Here is an 18,821-nt window from a genome sequence, read left to right on the forward strand (position 1 = left end):
CTTCTACATATTGATCTCGCTTAATGTTGTCTATGTTCCTCTTAAAGTGTAGTTCTAGTTTGTTCAAAAAAAAAAAAAAGTGTAGTACTATAGCTTCAAATAGTAAATACTATACTAGCATGAATCCTCTGCATCAAACTCCATTTGAACTTCGTATAAGCCATCCGAAACCATCATATCTTGCACTTCACACATCCGAAATTTTTTGGATTTTGGAGGGTCATGATTACACTTGATCCACCCTTCTGTCGGCATCCTCCATGGCATTGATCTGGTGCTTCATAAACACATTTTGGTTTGTATTAAATAATGAGATTTAAAAAATCCATATGGTCACACGGATAGAGAGGTAGAAATTAAATTAAAGACACCTTATGAATCTTTCCATTCAAGCAACAGACTTTTATCTATGTTACTTTTTATCATTTCTTTTGGAACAACCTTTTCCAATAGAATTTAACTAATTTAGTCAGAGCATTACTAAGAATTTTTGTCTAATAGATATATTATCTTTTCACGATGTTTCTTAACTTTCTTTTTAGTTTTATAACAAAATGAATGTTACATTGTTCAGATCATAATAATACTTTTCATCTCGTGTACATTATATAACCAGAAAGCATTAGTATCGAAGAACTTATTGTTAATTGACGTATATAAATTATGCCACAGCTTAATACTTACAAACAATTATCACATGGATTTCTATATAAAAAACAAGGATTGAAGTTTAATTGGTTAGTTTGGAGTCTTCAAAATAAAATACAGATTTTGAACTGATATGAAAACTTACTCCTTTCTATTTGCTAAGAGAAACTTACTCCTTAAGTTAGCAACTTTTGAAATTAAAAGAGAAAGGTGCGATATAGAACTTTCTAAACATTATTGAACATGTTCTGATACTTGACTAACCATATTGAAAGAGATGGCATAATCACTTTAATTATACAACACACACATCTTATCTATATATGTTTAAATATTCGTTTAAGAAAATTAACGTCTAAAATATATACTGTATATGCTTAGTGCTTTGGTACGTCCCAGTCTTACTGCATAACTACAAAGACAACGGGATTTAATCTGAGTCAATATTTACTTATACAGTTACATATTTTACATAATCAAATTAATATAAGTCTTAAACACGTTTTTGTATTAAGTCAGGGTTACGTGTAACTGGTATATAAACAAATTTCGAGATATATTATCACCCATGTAAATGCATGTCTCATGTCTAACTGGTATAAACAATCATACAGATTTATCATCCATGGAATTCACTAGGTACATCTATTACAAAATAATATAACTAGATTTAATTTAAATCCGTCGATTAAAAGTTATGCCATATTTAAAAAATAAATAAAAAATGAACAACGTTGAAAAAATAAACATGAACAACGTGAGGTGTCTGTGTAATCAGAAACAATGGGGGTCTTTTCTATAGTCGCATTCTGGTATAGTTGAGGCGTTTTTTTTTTCTTTCTTTGATAGGTTGATTTTGGAACAACAGATTGATTTATTATGAAAACAAAATGTATAGATTTTAATATATTTCTATGAACTGTTTAAGTGTTTATAACTATTTCGGAATAGTCATAAGAGAATATTACGAAAAACACTCAGAAAATAATGTTCACTATCATTTCATTAAGATTAACCTTGGTTGGTAGGTGCCAGCTCATGTTCTTTAATAGCCACATTGCACTTATATAAATTATAAGATTTATATGTAAATGTTTTAAATATACCGAACTTTTACTATACTGTATGTTTTCGATCCCCAAATAATCTAACGTAGTATTCATTACTAAATTAACTACCACCAACATTATTTTGATACATTATATCGTAATGTTGGCTTTTAATGAACTGTCGAAACTGAACGGCGCAATTACTTGTATGTAGAAAATTAGTAAATTACTCTAAAAATATTCTCAAAAGATATGTGACAGATTTTTTTTTCTAATATATAAAATTTTTTAATACATGTCGATGAATAGAAACAAAATACGATATATGTTATGAAAAATAAAGATTTGAAAACATAATACGTATGATTTCAAGGAATTTTATATTCTAAAAAATTATGTCGACGAATACAAGCTCACTATCAAACGAAAGAATAACACAAGTAATTAGAACTAGGACACAAGTAAATTGATAAAGCAAATTTTGTTCTTATGGTAAAATGAATAGTTCAATGACGCGTGTCCCACCAATAAGCACCACTCACTCTCAAGTCCTCAATATATACTTCACATACAATCCTTTCACTCACATATATAAATACACACGGTCACACACATTGTTTTAGAATGTAAATAAAACACAACCAAACTGAGTAAAGAAGAGACACTAAACCAAGAAACAAAATGGGATACGAAAGGCTCGGACCATCCGGACAGGCAACTGGTTCGGTCACAAACTCCACTACTACTACTACAGCTCCGATCCTAAACCAAGTTGCCACATCGTCACAACCGGAGAACAACCATCGGAGAAGCAAGAAGAAGCTTGTAGTGTCATCAATCGTCTTAGCCATCGCACTCATCCTCGCCGCCGCGATCTTCGCCGGAGTAAGATCACGTCTCAAACTAAACCAATCCGTCCCAGGCCTAGCTCGTAAACCAAGCCAAGCTATCTCTAAAGCTTGTGGATTAACACGTTTCCCCGAGTTATGCGTTGACTCACTCTTGGACTTCCCCGGCTCACTCGACGCTTCCTCTTCCAAAGATCTAATCCACGTGACGGTGAACATGACGCTTCACCACTTCAGCCACGCTCTCTACTCATCTTCATCCTTCTCCTTCGTCGACATGCCGCCACGTGCTCGCTCAGCTTACGACGCTTGCGTCGAGCTGCTAGACGTTTCAGTGGACGCGCTCTCACGCGCTCTATCCTCAGTCGCATCATCCTCCGCGAAGTCGCAAGACGTTACGACGTGGCTTAGCGCGGCTCTGACGAACCACGACACGTGCACAGAAGGGTTCGAAGACGTCGACGACGGTAAAGTGAAGGATCAGATGACGGCGGCGTTAAAGAATCTCTCGGAGCTTGTTAGCAACTGTCTCGCGATATTCTCGGCGAGTCACGAAGGAGACGACTTCGCCGGAGTGCCGATACAGAACAGGAGGCTGTTGGGAGTGGTGGAGGAGGAGGGAAGGGACGAGAAGTTCCCGAGATGGATGAAGAGAAGGGAGCGTGAGATATTGGAAATGCCGGTATCTCAGATACAAGCTGATATTATCGTCTCGAAAGACGGTAACGGCACGTGCAAAACCATATCGGAAGCTATCAAGAAAGCTCCTCAGAACAGTACTCGCCGGACTATCATCTACGTCAAGGCCGGAAGGTACATTTACGCTTTTACCCTTCGCATTTACCAATGTTTTTAATGACTGTTGCGTCCGTGAATGACGAAAGTGAAAACTATAAGAATTCTGTACGGAAGGTTTAATAATTGCGTATCTGACTCTTACTGTGATCTCTGTGTTTTATTTTTGTTATTTGGAAAAATAAGATATGAAGAGAACAACCTCAAGGTCGGTAGGAAAAAGATCAATCTGATGTTCGTTGGAGATGGGAAGGGTAAAACTGTCATTTCTGGAGGGAAAAGCATATTTGACAACATTACTACTTTCCACACGGCGTCGTTTGGTGAGTTCTTAATAAACCTCACTCTTCCTTTTTACCATTACCTTTTTCACTTTTTTGGAACTCTTTTCAAATAATACAACAATAATGATAAATAGTTTAAAGTGAAAAAACACGTAGAACCCAATGTTACTATTGCAATAAAAAAAATACAAGGAAGATGTATAAATTGATACACTAATCTTTTGAAGATCTTTTTAGTGCCATAAAAGTTAAAGATTTTTTTGTGTTGATTAAAATCTTAAAAGGGAGCTACACGGTGGTCAACATTTATGATATAATAAATGTTCCTTTTCTTTTGCCGTGGTTTAATATATACTTTTTGATATACATATTTTTTTTTTACTGAAAAGGATATTTTATTAATATATAAAAGTTAAGAATGAAAAATATATATACTTTGAGAGGAGAATTATTGGAATCAGATACATGAAGAGGGGCCATGAGCTAGGCTGTCTATAGATATCGGATTGATAGGGTTTTTTTTTTTTTTTTTTAAAGTGTCTGATTTTAGATTCTCTTAAATTCAGAAATTTTTACGAATATTAGTTGTCTTTTCACCACTTGTGTGTTTATATTCTTTCATATGAATTATGGACCACTAAAAGAAAGCTAATATATTTATGTAAAACTTGTAACTAGTAGTAGTAGTAATGTACTCGAACCAGTAACAAAGTCAATATAATGGACCACCTAAATTTTTGTAAGATGGTGATATTTGATTCCCTTTTCCTGTTTTGGTATTTTCTCAAACTTTTTCGCCGAAGGCACACTCCGTAATCCATTTTTAATATTACATTTTTTCTTTTAATCGTTTCTTTCATATAAACCAGTTTTGAAACAAACGTCATTTACCCATTTTCGGCCACTTCGGCTAAAGAAGAACCTTCTTACCGCAGACTAAAACTTTAAATTACTTTTGACCAACTTTCTATCACGCATGCTTGTTAAGACTTAAGACCTAAGTTGTAGTTCTTACGTAAGTCTACTTCTTATGTTCTAGTCTTCTAGAGAGTTTGCACACACAAAAAAAAAGTCTTCTAGAGAAGACCATGATATAGTTCTTCGAAAATCATTGAAAATTCAAAATCAATGATCATATAAACTATCATAAAAATCTAAACAAATGTACTTGTTTGGGAAGTTTTGGTTTAGCAACAGTTTCGGCTCAGTATCTTAGAAACTTCAGTTTGATCTAATCTTATAATGCTTTTTTGGTAACACTATATAACTTTATTTATTGGATTGACTTTTCCATATGATTACGATTGAATTCGGTTAGGTAAAACACACTAACACTGAATCGGACATCCTATGTGACGCTGCCGCTTATCCAACTAAAACTCACATGCATGTTGTTGTGGTTCTTTATGTTCATTTAATACACACAACTCAAATCATCGAACATTCTTTTGATAAAAAAATGTTTATATACTACTTTACATTCATCTTCTGTGTCATTCCTAAATACCCACATCCACTTACGCTCATGAATAAATGCATACTTGATACTCCACATATGTATGCATTGCATATATATGTACAGACACGCACACATGATCAAAACACAGATATGCAATTATGCAAACACAAATAGAAGAATATGAGCGTATCGTAAGGTTCGAAGTTAGGCCGCGCAATTACTGACCACACATATTTGTATATAAAAAAAACATGCATGATGGGAGACAGAGAAGAGTAGCATTTATTAACATATATAGTTGGAGGTGGGTCATGGCTCATTATTTAGTTGAACGCGTTAGAGACCACTAGCTCACTAGTTTTGTTAATTTGCATACAACATTTCTAGGTAACGACATTTCTCGCATACTAGTTTTTACTTTAATTACATATAAATAGATATTTGAATTCGTTTCCTCTGACTGCATTTGTTGCGTCTATATTTAGACCTTAAACATGTATATGTAGTTTTTTGGACTTTTGTAAATATTTTTATTTAAAGAGTTGGTAAAACACAAAACATAATTATGCTTTTTCTTGTTTTGTTTTTTTGTTTTCCAGCTGCGACCGGAGCTGGATTTATTGCAAGAGACATCACATTCGAAAATTGGGCCGGTCCAGCAAAGCACCAAGCAGTGGCACTCCGCATTGGAGCTGACCACGCGGTGATCTACCGATGCAATATTATCGGTTACCAAGACACACTATACGTTCATTCAAACCGCCAATTCTTTCGTGAATGCGATATCTACGGTACTGTCGATTTTATCTTCGGGAATGCAGCTGTGGTGCTACAAAACTGTAGCATCTACGCACGTAAACCCATGGATCTTCAGAAAAACACAATCACGGCTCAAAACAGAAAAGACCCGAACCAAAACACGGGAATATCGATACATGCGTCAAGGGTTTTGGCCACATCCGATCTCCAAACGACAAACGGTAGCATCCAAACGTTTCTAGGCCGACCGTGGAAGCTATTCTCTAGGACGGTGTATATGATGTCGTATATCGGTGGTCATGTACACACGAGAGGTTGGCTCGAGTGGAACACAACATTTGCTTTAGATACGTTATACTACGGAGAGTATATGAACAGTGGACCGGGGTCAGGTCTCGGGCAACGTGTGAAGTGGCCTGGGTATCGAGTCATCAATTCAACTGCCGAGGCAAACCGGTTCACGGTAGCAGAATTTATATACGGTTCGTCGTGGTTGCCTTCGACCGGAGTTTCGTTCTTGGCCGGATTAAACATATAGATAGAGAAAACTGAAATGCTTATGTTTTTTCCGATGAATTGTTTCATTCTTACTGGTCCTTATATTAATGGACATATCATTAATCCTATAAATATATATTTTAACTTTTAATTGTATTTTCTCAAGAGGTATTATCCAATAAGATCGTCTCGAGGATAATTTTTCCATTTCATTTTTATCTTGACAAGGTCAATGATCCAACTCGATCGGTGCGATTACCACCATACAATTTTTTTTTAACTAGTTTGAATTACATACATTTTGATTTTTGAATATAAATATAAAGTTCATATTGTGTCCTTAAAACGAAAATAAAATAAAATTTACATTAATTCCTTTGTGTGTGTGTGTGACAAAACGAGAGCTAAAAAGTCCAGCGACATTATTTTCTTGAACCGACTAAATGGGTTGTATTCAAACAGTTTAATATTGCACAAATAAGTATGAATTGGATGTGTCGGTGCTGATGTGGTGGTGAAAGAGACTGAAAGAGGAACCGAATAGGTCACGGCCGATGACCGACACTGACAGTAGGGTCCACAATTTTGAGAACCTTATGTTCTAGTCGTTCCATGTTCTGTGACTTAACTATCAATATTTCAATAATACGAAAGCACCAATTTCGTCACTTTCCAAATTACAAGAACAAGAACTGAGATAGCATTACATATCATTGAGATAGCATTCACATAAGTAAATTGACGACACAAGTATAGCTAAGTTATGTAACCTCTAGTGGTTTATTTGCTTCACGTCAGCAATTTGAACCTGCTAAGGTCATTATATTATATACATCAAACAAGAACTCATGTATAATTAATTACCCATCTACCATATATAAGTCTAACAAATTAGTTATATATAGTTCTACTTTTCAGGAAAAAAAAAAATACCCCATCATCAACCATACTTATTTTGCGAAATAAATAATCCACAGAACAAGAGCCCAATGATTGAATAATGCATTTTAGAGTTAGGAGACCGAAATATACGATCTCGTTAATGCGATTTTCAGATGTTTTCGAGTTTGATATATCCAGTTAGTAAAAGATAATCCAAGTATATACTTCCAATAATGGTAAAACTAAAATTAAGTAAGTTTTATTGGATCTAAATTTGAATCAAGTTTTTCTCTCTTTTTTTTTTTTGGAGAAAAACTTACTTTTCGAAAGATCCATGCTAGAATAAAATCCAAACATTCTACAAACAATATTAATAATCGTCACGTTGAGGTTCCAACGCCGCAACGCGGTTCTTATGTGGTTTTAAGCTCAACCGTATTACTGTCTCCAATCAAACGTTGATCCACATTTGTTCATTAAATAAAAGTTAATAATAAACTATGCAGCAAACTCACGAAAAAAGAACCTTGCTTCTATCTTTTTTTTTTTTTTTTTTTTTTTTTTTTGTCAAGCACCTTGCTTCTATCTATCTATGCAGCAAATATGTTGCGTTTTTACCATTTTGCTTCGAATGTTCAAAACTCAAAAAGATTTCAAAAAAATATTAATTCATCATTCATAATGTTAAAAATTATCTGTCACAATGGATATAAATTTCACCTTAAAAGTATGTTATATATTAAACGAGGTAAGATCATTAATGATAAAAACAACAATGGATCGCTACAAAAAAAAAAAATCGAGCTAGTGGCCCAAAAGAGCCCATATCTGAATTGGCCACACCAAAACCACACTTATCCTCGTTCCCAAACAAACCCCTAAACCTCATCGTCTCCAAAAACTCCTAAAACCCTAAACCACTCTCTCATTTCCATCTCAAAGGAACCATTTCTCCACTGAGAAATCTCAAACATTTCCAACCATGTCGATCTCCAAAGCCGCCTTACTCAACCACCTTCAAACACTAGCGAGATCCTACCGTCCACGTGTCCCGCCGCAGCCATTTCTCGCCGTCCGATACATGTCATTCGCGACCCAAGAAGAAGCCGCCGCTGAACGTCGCCGTCGTAAGCGTCGTCTTCGTATGGAGCCACCTGTTAACTCTTTCAACAGATCTCAGCAGCAATCTCAAATCTCTAGACCGATTCAGAACCCTAACATCCCCAAATTGCCTGACTCTGTGGCTGCTGTCGTAGGGAAACGCCTCGATCTACATAACCACATCCTGAAACTGATCCGAGAGAATGATCTTGAAGAAGCTGCTCTGTACACTCGTCACTCTGTGTATTCGAATTGCCGGCCGACGATTTTTACAGTGAACGCTGTTTTAGCGGCGCAGCTTCGGCAAGCCAAGTATGGAGCGCTTCTGCAATTGCATGGATTCATTAACCAAGCTGGTATCGCGCCTAATATCATCACTTACAATTTGATTTTCCAGGCTTATCTTGATGTTAGGAAACCTGAGATTGCGTTGGAGCATTACAAGTTGTTTATAGAGAACGCTCCGTTGAATCCTTCGATTGCTACTTTTAGGATATTGGTTAAGGGTTTAGTTAGTAATGATAATCTTGAGAAAGCTATGGAGATTAAGGAAGATATGGGTGTTAGAGGTTTTGTTGCAGACCCTGTTGTTTATAGTTATCTTATGATGGGGTGTGTGAAGAATTCTGATGCTGATGGTGTGTTGAAGCTTTATGAGGAGTTGAAGGAGAAGTTTGGTGGGTTTGTTGAGGATGGTGTGGTTTATGGGCAGTTGATGAAGGGGTATTTCATGAAGGGGATGGAAAAAGAAGCCATGGAGTGTTATGAGGAAGCTACTGGAGAGAATTCAAAGGTAAGGATGAGTGCTATGGCGTATAACTATGTGCTTGAGGCTTTGAATGAGAATGGGAAGTTTGATGAGGCCTTGAAGTTGTTTGATGCGGTGAAAAAGGAACATAACCCACCGAGGCGTTTGGCTGTAAATTTGGGAACTTTTAATGTGATGGTTGATGGGTACTGTGCAGAAAGGAAGTTTGGGGATGCTGTGGATGTTTTCAGGCAAATAGGTGATTTAAGGTGTAGTCCTGATGCTTTATCGTTCAACAATCTGATGAATCAGCTGTGCGACAACGGATTGTTGGCTGAGGCTGAGAAGCTTTATGGTGAAATGGATGAGAAAAAGGTGAAGCCTGATGAGTACACATTTGGGTTGTTAATGGATACTTGTTTCAAGGAAGGTAAGATTGATGAAGGAGCTGCGTATTACAAAACAATGGTTGAGTCAAACCTAAGACCGAACTTGGATGTGTATAACCGATTGCAAGATCAGTTGATTACAGCCGGGAAACTCGACGATGCAAAATCCTTCTTCGATATGATGGTGAGCAAACTCAAGATGGACGATGATGCTTACAAATTCATCATGAGGGCGTTAAGCGAAGCTGGTAGACTCGATGAGATGCTCAAGATTGTGGATGAGATGCTAGATGATGACACGGTCAGAGTGAGTGAGGAAATACAAGAGTTTGCGAAAGAAGAGCTGAGGAAAGGAGGAAGAGAGGGAGATCTGGAGAAACTGATTGAAGAGAAAGAGAGATTGAAAGCAGAGGCAAAGGCGAAAGAGTTAGAAGAAGCAGAAGCAAAGAAGAAGAGTCAACAAATTAACATAGCTTCATTAATTACTCCAAAAGTAGTGGAAGCAAAGAAAGAAGAGGCAAAGCTGCAATGGGAAAATGAAAATGGTGGTGTTGAAGAAACCGATGTGGTGGAGATTGCTCAAGGAGTAGAAGCAGGTGGATCAACCGGTCAGGATCTGCCTTCTTGCTGATGGTCTTTTAGTACTTAATTAGAGTCTCTATTTATCTTCCTATTATTTAACTTTATGTAATTAGGGATTTGGTTGGGACAATAAGCTATAATTTGTCTTTTGCTATAATGCAGGTTTGGCAAAATCCTTTTTTCTTTTTCAAGTTTGCTTCTGCTATTTTTTTAACATGTTCTTTAGCAACTTTGGCCATTTGTTTTACTTAATGTCTGTGTATACTTTTCTTTAATAATCTGACAGTTTGAAATTAATAGTGAACGAGATGTTTAGGAACATTGATTTTCAAATTACCGTACAGGAAACAACAGAAACATATCATGATTAGAGAAAGCCTAGAAAATTATAGATTATATACACACACGGTCAAGTCAAAACCAAAACAAATAAAAAGACTAGAAACGCAGAACCGAAGCTAACCTTTCTATACCAAACCGTTTTACTACCCTTCCAGAAAATTTATTTAAAATCTATATCATCTCTCTGATAAGAAGAGGATTTCCATGGAAAAACATCAAAAGTTAAGCTTGGAAACAACTTTTTATAGTGAAAATAGGATTCCTTCAGGAGGAAGGGTCACTGTCACTTAGAGTTCCATGCGTCTTTGCTTGCTCTCCTTCTATCTGGGTGTGTTCATTTGCTGGGGCACCACAACATATAAACAAATCAATGTTAGCCATAAAAACTTTTCAGGTAGAGATATTTGAGCTTTGAGTTAAAACCGAAACAAAGATATGATCATATAGACGATTCCATGATTTGCTTCAACGGACATATCAAAGTTTGGACTTAGGTTGAAGCATCTTAACTATGATAGAAGAGACATGAGAATAAGTCTCACGACCTAATTTGCCGATGAACTCTGAGTCAAGCATAGAACAAACTCTTCTTTCTTCTTGCCAAAGTTGAGGACAGCATGCTCACGGAGCACTTGCTCTCGCTTCATGTCCTCCAGCGTTTTGTCCTTCTTCCATTTCAGCTCTTTCATTTTCTTTTCTGTCTCATTATAGTTGTCCATTGTGTGTGAAGCAATTGGCTTTGCAAATCTCACGTTCACCTGATCACTGAAAATTGCATTGGTTTTAGAACTTCGGAAAACAGCAAGAAGAAAAGATAAGAACCCAAAGAGAGAGAGAAATAAGGTTTCGGTTTATAAAATTGTGAGAATGTTACCGGTTTCCAAGGTTGATGATCCCCGGTGTCCTGATGATTCCTCCATCCAAAGATACTGCACCATCACTTATGCATGGGAGGGCACTAATCATATCGACCCTTGTTTTGTAAACGTGAAGGCGGGAGAATAGACTGTAGAACAAGGTCTCACGAAGACCATATCCATATGATGTGACACAAAGCAAGTAAGCTGGATCGATTTGTACCATATTCACTGCAAATCCGAGAAACCCGGGAGGACACTCACCATTAGGCAATTTTGGTTTAAGAAGATCAAGCCTTCTTTGCGGATCATCAGCTATGTGCTGACCAACATACGGCCTAGAAGTCATCAGAAAAGGATTGCAGATGGAATTGTATCTAATTAAATTTGTAATACATCAAAATGATTTAAACAAAATTAGTACCTCAGGTTCTCAAGGCAGATGACATCAAAATTGTCTTCAATCGTTCTGTCAATTGAAGCGCCAAGTCCGTGAAGGCCAGCATTTCTATCAATGTTGCCTTGGTTGTCATAACTCTCTAAAGCTGTAACATTGTCATAATTCTTGCATACAACTGCCAACATCGAGCGCGTCCCTAAATAATTTGACAGAATCCTGCATTTTTAAAATACCACGAGAGAAACTAGTCAGTTTTCAGATTACAAAAATATAGCAAGAAAGGTTTGTCACAATAGAATCTGTGACACTGAGAATTTGAAGGTAAACTGAAAAAAGTGACAGTGAAAAATGGAACTAACTGGCTGAGGTTCTCATCATTGACCTTCGCAAGTTTCGCTACAACACCAACAACACCTTTTGTCTGCATCCACTGAGAAGCCTGAGCGCCATGACTAGTCTCAACTAGACCTAAAACTCCAGCAGCTGATTTTTCGTGGCGAAGGATCTGTTCATTAATATCTTCACCTTGAAGATTGGCATCAGAGTTTTCACTTGTAGGAGCAGGAGACGAATGAAGCTTGCTCATATGAACTGCAAAAGACATTTGTAATTCACAAGAAAATCTCAATCCACAAAACAACAACAAGTAGCTGGCATGCAGCTATATGCAAGGAACAAATAGATCTCAAGAACCTTGCAAGTCGAGGATTGCTTCATCCAATTTGGTTTTCTGAGCCTTGAGAAACTTGAGATTATCCTCATGCTGTTTGATTTTGTTACCCATAACTTCAAGATCAGACTGAAGCCTCTTGGAATTGAAAATAGCAAACTCAGCTTGAGCAATGCCTCCTCCTCCTACTCCTCCATTCTGAGTTTCATTTCTTGGAACTGGTGAAGATTGGTCCGACCCCATCATCATCGGTGATGGATCTCGAACATTCGAAGGAGTGCTCTGAAACGAAATCTACAATTCAATACAACAAACAAAACCCTGAATCAAAATCCACTCTATCATAAACCTAACTCTCAAATTCGTGTAAAATCTATAAACCCTAAAAAATTTATCCAATGTGGGCCGCATGCAATAAAAAAGAAACGAAATTTCGAGAGTAGATACAGTAATATACAAGAAATTTCGAGTCTTTCGTCTCCAGATTCACAGAAATCGCAGAGAGATGTTGATCGCGTAAGAGAGATTATAGACTTTAAAGTTCAGATTTTTACGAGTAATCACGGTGAGATTAAAGAGAGATTCTTCAACTAACCTGATGACCAGACGGATACATTGCTCCCACAGCTTCAATGTTATCACCGGAGAATCTCTCTATCTCTCTCACTCTCTCTGCTTTGGCTTCTTCTCCGGTCTCACCGAGTCTTGCGAGGATTTGATTTTGCAGGTTTTTTTAGTCTTCTTCTGACATAAAATCACAATTGGTGTGACGTTTTGTAATTAAAAATATACCCAAAAAAAAACGATAATAAAAAGAAAAATACTTTTTTTTGGAGAATCTCGAAAATACCACCATTTTAAGTTTTTTTTTCTAAATTTATCACATAAGTTAAAATATTCCAAAATTAACACAAATTTATATATTATTTATTTTTTTTTTTTTAAATTAATTTACCTCTAATTTCAGTTCTTCTCCTACATGTTCTAATACTTAGCTCACTTCATTATTTTTCCTCAGTTTTTCCTCTCTCCGCCATCCCAAAAAATCATAAGATATAGTAATCCGTCGCTGACACAGCTTAGATCCCTTTCTATTCATATCCACCATAATCGAGACCTAAAGCTTAACAAAAACAACCCTAACGAATCCCAAGAAGCCTTTGTCTCTCCTTCGCAGCGTGATGTTGACGGTGATGACTGATCGAAGCTACCCGAGCTCTCTTTGGTAACATGAAGAACTCCATAATTTGCTGGTTCAGTCTATACTCAATTTGCTTCCGATGCTGATGTTGCGTCCTCTCTTCCTTTGCTTCGTAATTCTCTCGGTTCTGATGGTGATAACGATGAAAAGATTGAGAATGAGATGATAGTTAAGGCACTTGAGATTAAGAGGAAAGCGATGAAGGAGTTATCAAAGAGTCTTTGGTGAAGAAAAACAGATTTGGGATTAAGTATGCGACTAATGTGACCGATCGTTTTGGTAATGTGATGATTGAAGCTACGACGTTGAAGTGGTTGCCGGAATTTCAGAGCCGAAGTTCACTCTTTGCGCTAGGACGGTTATAGAAGTCTCCAGTTTTGTGCCTATTGTTCTTAAGCTTCATTTTTTTTGGTGTTACTTAGTAGTGTTTATTAGTGCCTATAAGGTGTTCGATGGTTGGTCTCTAAGAGAAAACAAATTAGTTTTTTCAGTAATTTGAGCATAATGAAGATTAATTTCATGATTAACCGAAATTATGTGGAATTGTATGAAATCATGTTTGCCATAGAATTTGAACTTTGCCCAAATAACAGTGTCATGTGTTTCTGTTTGCACTTTGTTTTAATAGTGAAATATATGAATTAAGGAAGAATTGTATGAAATTTGGGAAGGATTTACAAAATTCAGGATGACTTTCATAAAACAATTGGATTTCCTAATATAACAAAAATGAAAACATTACCCCTTGCTTATGGAGAAATCTACTAATATTTGACAAATTGAAGCAAAAGACACAAAAATATAGAGTTAGAAATACATTTATATGAATTTAGGGAGGTTCAATAAAATTGAGGAAAAACTCATTGAAATTCAGGATGATTTTCATAAACATAATGGTTTAAAGATTACATGAAGCTTCTTATTCCAATCATTATCTACAACAATAGAACCAAGCTGATACATAAGGCAAAACATAAATAAAACATTCAAAAACTCATTTCTTTAAATTTATGAAGAATTACATAATGTTTAGGAAGTGTATCATCATATTTAGGAAGACGTTCTTCAATTTTAGGAAGGTTTTCCTAAATATTCAGAAATCCAAAAAAAAAAGATATGTCGTGTTTACATTCCGTCTCTCAGATCTGGCCCGATCACCTTCGGTCATAGGTTTAAACTGAGAACCATCTTCTTGATTCCTTCCCCACAATCCACTTTCCTCGTTCTCTTCCTTTTCTCCTCCACCACCACCGCCTAACCAAACCTCACCACCGTTGTTTCCGTCAAGAACATCGCCAAAGTCTATCTTGTACCGTTTAGGAAGGTCTTCCTAATATTTACGGATCCCTTCCTAAATTTTCAACAATGCTTCCTGAATTTTAGACAAGGCTTAATTCAATCAATTTTACTAGTACAATGTAATGTAATGTGAATATCTATGTGTCATTGGTGAATCTCAACCACAACTGGTATGGTAAAACACTCTTCACTCAATCCAATCTGTTTACTAAGTAGCAATAGAGTGACACATATCAAAACACAATCTACTTAAATCAGAAACCAAACTTTGTTAAATAAAGATTGGAACCTATTCAACATACCTCATGTAGCAACAACCATCTCTCTCTTATTGGTACAAAGAGTATCTGCAGAATCAGAAAAAAAAATCATAACTTAAAGCAGGATTACAAACTTCACAAGCAAACATAAATCAAGACAACTTACAATTTTTCTACATCTAATAAAGAAATCTATCTACCCTTTTATGGATAACAGAAACCCACACAGCAAGATCCAATTTTGAACACAACAAACACTTCAAGCTCTCATTTTTATCCAGATTGATTTTGTTCTACCAACAATATTCATACCATTCATTAATCGCAATTTCATAGATAAAGAAGATAAAACACACAGAAAACTAACAATGGTAAAAAAATTATCAACTTTTTGTTTACCTTTGGGAGTGGTCTTCTTCTTAAAGATGTTCATGGCGTCTCTTCTTCTCTCTTCTCAAATCGAAATAATGTACAATAAAGAAAAAAAACCCTTTGTTTCTTCATGTTTTTGAAGAACCCTAAATCAGAAAACAAAGTGATCTGAGTGAGGATGATGAGAAAAGGCAAAAGTTGTATGCTTTTTTTTAGCTTCTCTCTCTCCCTCTACCCATCAACAAATTGTGCCATGGATTCAAAAATAGTCTAAACCAACACGATTCACCAACCATAAATGTTCGATTCAATCTCAAGCCAATTGTAAAATCATGGCTGGAATAATTTAACAGTAAGGGTACCTAAAGAAGGTTTTGGCTGAGAACGGAGTAACAGAGTGAAATCATGGCTGGAATAATTTAACGGCGTAGTTTTTTTTTTTTTTCTTCTTCTTCTTCTATCTGAGATCGGAATTGATACGCGTCACCGGAGCTTTGCCACGACCATCGCCAAAATCTTCAGTGAAGCTATCAAAATCGCAAGTATTATAATTAATTTTATTATTTAAAATAAAATGAATAATGCTAATTTTGGAACATTTGAGCGTATGTGCTAACTTTGGAAGAAAAACTTAGATTAGTGCTATCCTAGGGTTTTTTTTTTTTTTTTTTTGTTGTCAAATATGATTTTGGAAATTTGGCTGAAAATGTCAGTTTCGAGTAAAACTTTCTTAGAAATGCCTGTTTGATTATTGTCTTGTGAAAGACGAAAGTACCTCTTAATGGTAAAGGCGGGTAAATTCAAATGACCGACGTTAATGCTGATGCGACACATATTAATGGTAACGAGTCTCGGTCAATTAAGTGTTTTAGTGTGTTAAAAAAGAGTTAATGGCAGTTAATGATGCCATTGTTTAGGAGTAAACCTAAACAAATATGAAGAACACGATTGGTGAAGAGAAGGTGGAGTTAGTGGTGGTCGAAAAATCGAAGGTATGTCTTCCCATTTAATATGGGCATTTTCCAAAGAAACATGTCGTAGCATTTAATTTGGCCAGTTGCGAAAGAACGTTATTTATGGTTGGGGGAAAAACTAAAATTCTCTTGCATTAATTGTGGATAATTTTTTTTTTCATGTTTTTGCAATGGTGCAAAAAGGAATCAAACGACGGGTGGGGAAATGATTCAAGCTTAGGTTACAAGAATGGGAAGAGAAAATGATTGGAAGAGAAGATGAAACCAAAGAGAAAGAGGAAGGTGAATTCGAAGACAGTAATTGATGATATTGTAGAAGGATCTAATACTCGTTGAAACATTGTGGAGGGGGAAAATGAACAAGATGCAATGGACATGTTAGTGGATTAGTATGAAGAGACAAATGGTCTATCAGGCTCAATATTGAGAAATTTGACAGAAACTTCACCCCAGATAGAAGAGTATGAGGGTCCAGCCGAGATGTTCGACTATGCTGACCTAGGAGGTGAAGCATTGAGGATCTCTAAGGATGAGCCAAATTATAATTTTGACAAGTGGACATAACATGTTAACAAAGATTACCTGCCTGAATGGGATCCTTACAAAGGAAGGGTGGAGAGGGAAATGGAACCCATAGATTTTGGACTTGGATAGAGTTAGACGAGCAGTTGCGAGATCAGGACGTCGATATGTTGGTATGTTGTCCACAATCAATGCAACAGGCAATAGACAAGTTTGTCAAACAAAAATGCCAACAATTTGTCCACCAGGAGATGGACATCTACCTTGGCTGTTGGATGTGGTCCACCAAAGGCACAACATTACCAGTGTCTGCGTCCTCATCTGACCTGCAATGGGGAAAAGTTGGTATGTTGTTAGTAATGGACCAAACAGAAAGACAAAGGAATTACATAATATTTATGGACATATACAGTGACTGTTGATTCTGGTCCACCAAAGGATCAACCTTTCTAGATGGACCTGCGTCGTCATGAGACCTGCAATAGGAAGATTTGTTGGTTCTTGATTCAGATGGGCCAACCGGATATGATCCACTCAAACGAACGAACAACACAGACAATAATGGTGGACATATATACCTTGGCAGTTGGATATGGTCTACCAGAAGCACCACATTTCTAGAGCATGAGTCTCCATCAGACCTGCAATGGGGAGTGGTTGGGATACTGTTACTAATAGACCAAGCGAATATGATCCCTCCAACGAAAGGAAGGACATAATGATGTTGACATATACCTTGACTATTGGATTTGGTTGTCAACGACAAGAGGTAGACCAATACCAGTGCCTTTTTCTTCATTAGACTTGTGCGGAACAATAAACAAATTCTTCAGACCCGAGTGATATAAACAACTCAATCGAAGACCATGTTAATTGTGGACAATCATCTATTATGATGTATTTGGTCCACCATTTTTCAGAGATACATGGTTTGGAAGTTATTTTGGTTAACATACACAGTAAACAATAGATAAAAAATAAGAACGTTAGATGTGGTGGACAAGAACCTGGTATTTTGGATATGGTCCATCAAATGAGATGACCTGTAAGACGAACATCATGTGTTGTTAGAAGTGGAATAAAGTTGGAAACGGTAGTCCGATATGGTGGACCATATTAATTAGAGGAAATAAATGTTGGACTAGTACCTATGATGTTGGATCAGGTCCTCTGCCTTAGATGACCTGCAGGGTGGATAACGTTTATGTTACAAAACAACCAAAATCGACCTAACAGAAATGGTTTACCTATTGAAGGCAAATAACATTAGTGGACAAAACCTGGGATGTTGGCTCTTGTTTACCAGATCGGTTGTCCTGTAAAATGTAACAAAGTTTTTTGTGTAAAAAGACACAAAACACCAAACAAAGGAGACAAGATTTTGTTGGTAGACAATTGATTTACCTATGGGCGGCGGTGGTGGCTAGATTTCCAGCACTAAGAATGGACGCATCTAACTCAACATTAAACAAATTTAAGCAAGGGTAAAGGATAAGTACACGATAACATAAAGCCAAAAAATTGCAAAATAGTTCACTATCGTACCAAGCGTCAGATTTTTGAACACCATAACTAGTCTGCGGGGCTTCCCCTATAGCGGCAGATGGAAGCAAAGCTGGAGGATTAGCATGTAGAAATGTCTGGATAAAAAATTCATCACTCACAAATGCTGAATCTAACGGTTTGTCAATCGCTTTCAGAAGATGAAAAGTCGATACTCGGGGAAGTCAGAATTATGAGAAGAGAGAGAGTCAGAATTATGAAAATTCGACCATTGGTTTGTCTCGCCGAAGTATTGCATTTACCGATGAAACAATTAGCAACTCTTCCTACTTTATGTCACCTTTCTCAAAAAAAATAAAAATAAAAATAAAATATCTCA

General features: G+C 36.5%; 3 protein-coding genes across 10 annotated transcripts; 2 read left to right on the forward strand and 1 right to left on the reverse strand.

Moving 5' to 3' along the window:
• Positions 1-2,149: 2,149 nt before the first annotated feature.
• Positions 2,150-6,547, forward strand: LOC104780747 (putative pectinesterase/pectinesterase inhibitor 34). Its single transcript, XM_010505270.3, has 3 exons — positions 2,150-3,358; positions 3,527-3,663; positions 5,683-6,547. Exons 1-3 carry the CDS (start codon positions 2,379-2,381, stop codon positions 6,378-6,380), a joined length of 1,815 nt encoding a protein of 604 aa, XP_010503572.2. The 5' UTR covers positions 2,150-2,378; the 3' UTR covers positions 6,381-6,547.
• A 1,363-nt stretch (positions 6,548-7,910) lies between these two features.
• LOC104780748 (pentatricopeptide repeat-containing protein At3g49240, mitochondrial) lies at positions 7,911-10,233 on the forward strand. Its single transcript, XM_087510426.1, has one exon. It carries the CDS (start codon positions 8,205-8,207, stop codon positions 10,089-10,091), a length of 1,887 nt encoding a protein of 628 aa, XP_087366552.1. The 5' UTR covers positions 7,911-8,204; the 3' UTR covers positions 10,092-10,233.
• A 176-nt stretch (positions 10,234-10,409) lies between these two features.
• On the reverse strand, positions 10,410-13,105 carry LOC104791150 (protein DEFECTIVE IN MERISTEM SILENCING 3). 8 transcript variants are annotated; one of them, XR_015596921.1, is made up of 7 exons: positions 12,907-13,086; positions 12,335-12,605; positions 12,001-12,232; positions 11,666-11,857; positions 11,259-11,563; positions 10,930-11,149; positions 10,410-10,725 (listed from the first exon to the last, which is right to left on the reverse strand). XR_015596921.1 is itself a non-coding variant. In XM_087510427.1 (7 exons), exons 1-6 carry the CDS (start codon positions 12,925-12,927, stop codon positions 10,930-10,932), a joined length of 1,257 nt encoding a protein of 418 aa, XP_087366553.1. In that variant the 5' UTR covers positions 12,928-13,105; the 3' UTR covers positions 10,410-10,725; positions 10,895-10,929. The 8 variants fall into 8 exon arrangements, 4 of the variants coding, with proteins under 4 accessions (XP_087366553.1, XP_087366554.1, XP_087366556.1 ...); XR_015596920.1 differs by having other exon boundaries at positions 10,895-11,149; XR_015596923.1 differs by having other exon boundaries at positions 12,335-12,593; positions 12,907-13,066.
• Positions 13,106-18,821: the final 5,716 nt, after the last annotated feature.

Source organism: Camelina sativa, chromosome 4, assembly GCF_030686135.1.
Source record: "Camelina sativa cultivar CO46 ecotype springtype chromosome 4, ASM3068613v1".
Taxonomy (NCBI): Eukaryota; Viridiplantae; Streptophyta; class Magnoliopsida; order Brassicales; family Brassicaceae; genus Camelina; species Camelina sativa.

Excerpts from the sequence above, each read along its gene's own strand:
- LOC104780747 (XM_010505270.3), top strand. The coding sequence starts at position 2,379 with ATGGGATACGAAAGGCTCGGACCATCCGGACAGGCAACTGGTTCGGTC. Across the intron at positions 3,359-3,526 it reads ATCTACGTCAAGGCCGGAAG|ATATGAAGAGAACAACCTCA; the intron begins GTACATTTACGC and ends TGGAAAAATAAG. Across the intron at positions 3,664-5,682 it reads TTTCCACACGGCGTCGTTTG|CTGCGACCGGAGCTGGATTT; the intron begins GTGAGTTCTTAA and ends TTTGTTTTCCAG.
- LOC104780748 (XM_087510426.1), top strand. The coding sequence starts at position 8,205 with ATGTCGATCTCCAAAGCCGCCTTACTCAACCACCTTCAAACACTAGCG.
- LOC104791150 (XM_087510427.1), bottom strand. The coding sequence starts at position 12,927 with ATGTATCCGTCTGGTCATCAG. Across the intron at positions 11,858-12,000 it reads AATGATGAGAACCTCAGCCA|GATTCTGTCAAATTATTTAG; the intron begins GTTAGTTCCATT and ends TTAAAAATGCAG. Across the intron at positions 11,150-11,258 it reads ATCATCAACCTTGGAAACCG|TGATCAGGTGAACGTGAGAT; the intron begins GTAACATTCTCA and ends TGCAATTTTCAG.